The following is a 5,283-nucleotide window of genomic DNA, read 5'->3' as shown; positions in this document are numbered from 1 at the left end:
ATTATAATACAAATAAAACCAATTTCATCGTTTCGCCTAGACCTCATCTCCATCATGTGAGCATCATCATTGACACCATCGACATCATTTTCCATCCTCCTCTGTCACCGTCATGCTTCATCCCACTAGAAGAACCAAAGAATAAAATCAACCCTAAACCGTCGATGGATGTCATATCTTCATTGTCGATGAGTCAAAATTGTCATCTGATTCGGATTTTGCCTCAAATCAGTGTTTGTTTCGTAACGGTAAAGGATGGCTGCAATGGAAAATGGTTTGTGAGAACCTGGACAACTCTAATTTACAAGTTCTTTTGCAATATCAATTGTTTTATGGAGGACTCGAGTTTATAGGGTTTCTTTTACAAAAACTACAATATTATTTTTCAAAGCATAAATTGATTCCATCGATAAGGATGCATGATGGATTCTAGTTCTATCAAACCCAAATGATGATTTCCCAAAATCTCTCATATCAAAGCAATATGGATTTTGATAGTGGCAGAGACTTTGAGAGTTTTAGAGGAGAGATGAAGTGAGTAGGGAAAAGTTTTGGGTGAAAGTGTTATGGGTGTACAAGGAACAACGATGAGGTGAGACTGATAATTGGACGATGTTTATGCATAGTCTGAATCGGAGTTAAATTACTTCAATGTTCTTATGTAATTTTAAACTTTTTTTCTCATATTTCAATTTTTAGGCTATGAATTTCAAGTTCATATTAACACCAATACATCACGAGGTCTTTTTTCTTATAGTAAGTAAAATTTCTTACTGAATGAATGTTTTACACATGTCACCAATTTGATACTCATTTACTCATGTTTCTTGTGTTTATTTGTGATAGTTTTATAAAGGCCACCACTTTGGTTACCCATTCTTGAATAGATACTGCCACATGGACCATGAGAAAAATTTGAGCAGATATATCTAGTTTCTCTCAGTTTTTCATTCTACCGGAGAAGATTGATCGTGGTTGGATGGTAACTTAAAACTGGAGAGAGGCAAGGGAATGGTAGGTGATGGGTGGGCGGGGTAGGCAAAGTGTTGTGGAGGTAATGAAATGGGTTTTGTTTGTATTCTAATTTAATTATTTATGTGAAATAATGCATGCCAAATAACATAAGGGCAAAATAGTCAAGTTAGAAAAGTTAACTGACAACAGTTGGATTTAACGGACCACAGACCAACAATGCAAGTTTTAGAAATCACAGAGACATAATCTATCAATTTTTCAAAGGTTGGAGTAAACATGCGAATCCGACTAAACCACAAGGACCATTTCTGCAATTTACTCTTTTTTTTTTAATGATATTGATATATTACACAAAATGGTCCATTTGGTGTAACTTCTTTTTCAGTTTTGGTCCAAGGGTAGATTTGTCGTATTAAAAAGTTTAACACGGCAAAATATACATTTTACAAAGAAGGGGCCAACCATACTTGATTTTGAAACCACATTTTACAAAGAAGGGGCCAACCCTACTTGATTTTGAAACCACATTTTACAAAGAAGGGGCCAACCGTACTTGATTTTGAAACAACAAGGACCACTGACATAACGTCCTCCAAAGATGCCACTTTTTTGAATTTTTAAAGGGATAATGACTTAAAAGGATAATATATTTTTCGATTTGTACACATTTGGTCACTGAGTTTTTTTTCGTCCACATTTACCTCTTCAATTTGTTAAACTGTACACATTCAGTCTTTATGACCGGCTACTCCAGGTTAGCCGATAAAAATGACTTAGAAGGGTAATATACTTTTCACTTTGTACACATTTAGTCCTTAATATGTTTGTACACATTTAGTCCTTAATATTTTTTTTGCAAAATAAGTCATTTTTGTTTTTTACTCATTCAGTACTTATAAATGATTTCTTAAGCTTTTTCTTACGACATCTTAAATGGGACAATCATTAATGAAGTGTTTGGGGCTTTTGATGCGTATATACATCATGATCTTGCTTAGGTCATGTGTTTTTAATGTCATAACATCTTCATACGATCTCGGATTTTAACGATCTTTATATCCATGTTTTCGTATTTTAGTCTACAACTTTCGTTTAGATTACTCCCGCTAAAAAGTAATATATTTTTACTAACGATTTTTATACCTCATACGTTTTTTTATGAATACATGTATTGATGTTTTTTTTATAAAATCGTAAGTAAAAATATATTACATTTTGGGATTAATCTTAACGAAAGTTATAGTAGACTCAAAAAACGAACACGTAGATATAAAGATCGTTAAAATATGATATTGTATGAAGAAGTTACGACATTCTAAACACAAAACCTAAACCAAATCACAAAACCTACACAACCAAACAGTCGAGATCGCGATACATCAACCCCCCCCCCCCCCAACACCTCATCAATGATTGTCTCACGTAAGATGTCATGAAAAGAAAACTAAAGAAATCACTCATAAGTACCGAATGAGTACAAAAAACAAAAAGGACTTATTTTGAAACAAAAAAATATTAAGGACTAAATGTGTACAAAAAATAGTAATGACTAAATATGTACAAAATGAAAAATATATTACCCTATTAAGTCATTTTTCCCGGCTAACCTGGAATAACTTGTCATAAGGACTGAATGTGTACATTTTAACAAGTTGAAGGGTAAATATGCACAAAAAAAAACTCAGTGTACAAATCAAAAAACAAATATTACCCTTTTAAGTCATTATCCCACTTTTGAATTAGTTTCAAAATTGGCAATCACAACTTCACACTCATTTTCAATTTTCAACAACTCTTACAAAAGCTATTTAACCACTAACCATTAACCTTCATTTTCTCTAGAAAAAATAAGCAATTCTGATTTAAACAATCTGGAATTTCTTTTATGCCTTCTCTTTGACACTAACCATATATTACCGATTAATTTCTCAACTCTGTGAAGTCATTCAGCTGGTAGTTGTAGCAACTCCCGTATACCTTGTGAAACCTACAGTAACCAAAACAAGTATCATTCAACAAAATGGTTCGAATATTTCAGCTGGAATGGCATAATTGTAATTATAGTGACCCTTGTTTTAGGGTCTAGTTAGGTTGTGCTTAACAATTAACTTTTTTGGAGCTTAAATGGGTTCAGAAGAAAACTTACCATCTTAATTTGAGCTTTGATTTGTGCAATGAGACGAGTGTATTCCTCAATTTGCCTACATAAAATTGCAAAACATTAGAGAATATAAAACACAAAATTAAATTTTTTTTTTTTTTAAATACCTAGCAAACTTTTCTTCTCTAACAGGGATGATCTTTAAAGCCTCAGACCAAGTGAGCTCTACATGAAATCCAAGGCCAACATCTACAAATATGTGGCGTGTATCAGGTCTGCATACATCAACAGTTTTTAGCATAAACTTGTAGTAATTAATGTCTATCAACTAAAAACAGATTTAATAAGTTATGGCATACATACACATCAGCTTGTGCGTATACTTCAGACCCAAGATTGACCATTGACCTGAGACTTGTTACACTATTCTTTTCAAGACTCTCCAAATTTCTTCTAAGATCTGAGCTACAAGTAAATGGTGTCAAGTGAAATCTCACAAATTAGATAAATCACGTGCTTGTGCAATGATTTTAGAGAAAGTAAATTCAGTTGTTTTAGAAGCAAGAAAGTGAAGGATACAAGACTTTTTGTTGTTCAAAAACTTTGTCCCTGCAATATGAATAGAAATCAAACTAGGGTTTATCATACTAACCCCTGAATGTGTGTATTATTAAAAATGCTTGAAATCAGAAACTTTGTACCTTTCACCAATGGCTCGAACAAGGTCAGGTTTCAAGCGGCGATCAACAAATTCCTCGAATCTTTTTATTTTTTCTTCTGCTAGTCTATCTTGATCCATTTAGCTTCTAACCAAATTAAGATATGGAAAGAAAAAAATCAAGTTATCTATAGGTGTGAATAATCCAAATTACAACTTGAAAGATTAATACATATTCAACTCTTCAAGAAAAATTGCAAAATGTGCCAATAAGAGGTTCACATACATCACGTTAACGAGAGATCATTAGAGCCTGATCCTTTATCACTTTTATGAGTTTTATCGAAAGAGGATATCATTTAGGCATTTCATCAAATGGTTCATATGCAAGTAAAGTACAAACATGTTGAGAAAATAGCCCTTGTACAGTTGTACTGATAAACTACAACGGACTTGAAATTAGATAAAGAAAGAAATAAAATGAAGGGAAAGAAGCGAGAGCTGATAAACTACCATCATCTTTTTCATACAAATATTTAAACCATGGTCGACTTTAAGGGTTGCAGTAGCTGTATATGTAATAAAAGGTCAACTTTAATCATAAAAAAGCTCCATAGTTCATGTAAATGTACTGTAAAACATTATTTCCATTAATCCCCAACCTCAAATTAACAAAACCACAAAGATGATAAAGATTTTGAAATCAAAGCATCACGGGCTGTTTGGAAATCAGTATAAAGACTCCATGGAAAAATCAGCATAAATATTACAGGGGCAATTTGGAAATAGACTTCCAAGATGGTTCCATGGAAATCGATTCGGAGATGGAGAAGAAAAGCTTCATTCAGAGATGTTCCATGGAAAACGTCCATTCAAATATGGTTCCAAGGAAATCGATTTCAAAGCTGGAAAAGAAAAGCTTACCGGCGGGGATGGCGGAGGAAAGCACTGGAGTGGCCGAGGAAGGCGCTGAAGTGCCGGAGGTGGAGTTCGTTCAAGGGGTTCGATGATGGAGATGTGTTTTCCTGGGTGGCTGCGAGAAGGAAAAAATGGAAGCGGTGGGTTGTAAGTTTAAATAAGGAAAAATGTCATTTTTCTTCGTTTAGAGGATGTTTGTTTAAAAATGTTTTTTTTAATTTATAATTTTTGAAAAATCAATAAATTAAAAAAAATGTTTGTATACAAAAAAAATCTTTTAAAATAACTTATTGTTCAGACTTTGAAAATGAAATTTTAAGAAGTCACAATTTCTAACCTTTTCAAACTTATGACTTATTAGGTTTACAAAGTAGATAAAAGACAAAATTTAGTCAAATATTTTTTTACTTATTTTGACTTTTGCAACTATAAAAGTTAATCCAAATATTTATTTAAAAAATTATTTTTTCCACCTTCATAAGTCAATAACTTTTTTGGATTAAACTCTTTTTTTAATTTCAAAATAAAATCTCAAACACCCTCTTAGACTTCGGATGTAATCAAATAACTATTTACTTTAGTTTATATACAAAAAAAATAATAAGTTATAAAAAATATTTTAATATTTATT

The 5,283-nt window shown here is 32.3% G+C and overlaps 1 protein-coding gene across 2 annotated transcripts; it reads right to left on the bottom strand.

The window, feature by feature from the left end:
- Positions 1-2,662: 2,662 nt before the first annotated feature.
- Positions 2,663-4,806, bottom strand: LOC145165588 (Prefoldin chaperone subunit family protein). Of its 2 annotated transcripts, none has more exons than XM_079084334.1 (7): positions 4,659-4,806; positions 3,778-3,882; positions 3,656-3,685; positions 3,440-3,541; positions 3,244-3,351; positions 3,122-3,176; positions 2,663-2,962 (listed from the first exon to the last, which is right to left on the bottom strand). In XM_079084334.1, the coding sequence occupies exons 2-7, from the start codon at positions 3,873-3,875 to the stop codon at positions 2,918-2,920; spliced, it is 438 nt and encodes a 145-aa protein (XP_078940460.1). In that variant the 5' UTR covers positions 3,876-3,882; positions 4,659-4,806; the 3' UTR covers positions 2,663-2,917. The 2 variants fall into 2 exon arrangements, with proteins under 2 accessions (XP_078940460.1, XP_078940461.1); XM_079084335.1 differs by having other exon boundaries at positions 3,778-3,879; positions 4,659-4,800.
- Positions 4,807-5,283: the final 477 nt, after the last annotated feature.

Source organism: Lactuca virosa, chromosome 3 (assembly GCF_052849685.1).
Source record: "Lactuca virosa cultivar CGN04683 chromosome 3, Lactuca_virosa_CGN04683_v6, whole genome shotgun sequence".
NCBI classification, from domain to species: Eukaryota; Viridiplantae; Streptophyta; class Magnoliopsida; order Asterales; family Asteraceae; genus Lactuca; species Lactuca virosa.
Note: the sequence above shows the minus strand (reverse complement) of the source record. Positions and strands in the feature narration are given on the sequence as shown.

Coding starts and splice junctions, on each gene's coding strand:
- LOC145165588 (XM_079084334.1), bottom strand. CDS start 3,875: ATGGATCAAGATAGACTAGCAGAAGAAAAAATAAAAAGATTCGAGGAA. Junction 3,177..3,243: donor AGAGAAGAAAAGTTTGCTAG/GTATTTAAAAAA, acceptor AATTTTATGTAG/GCAAATTGAGGAATACACTC. Junction 2,963..3,121: donor TCAAAGCTCAAATTAAGATG/GTAAGTTTTCTT, acceptor TGGTTACTGTAG/GTTTCACAAGGTATACGGGA.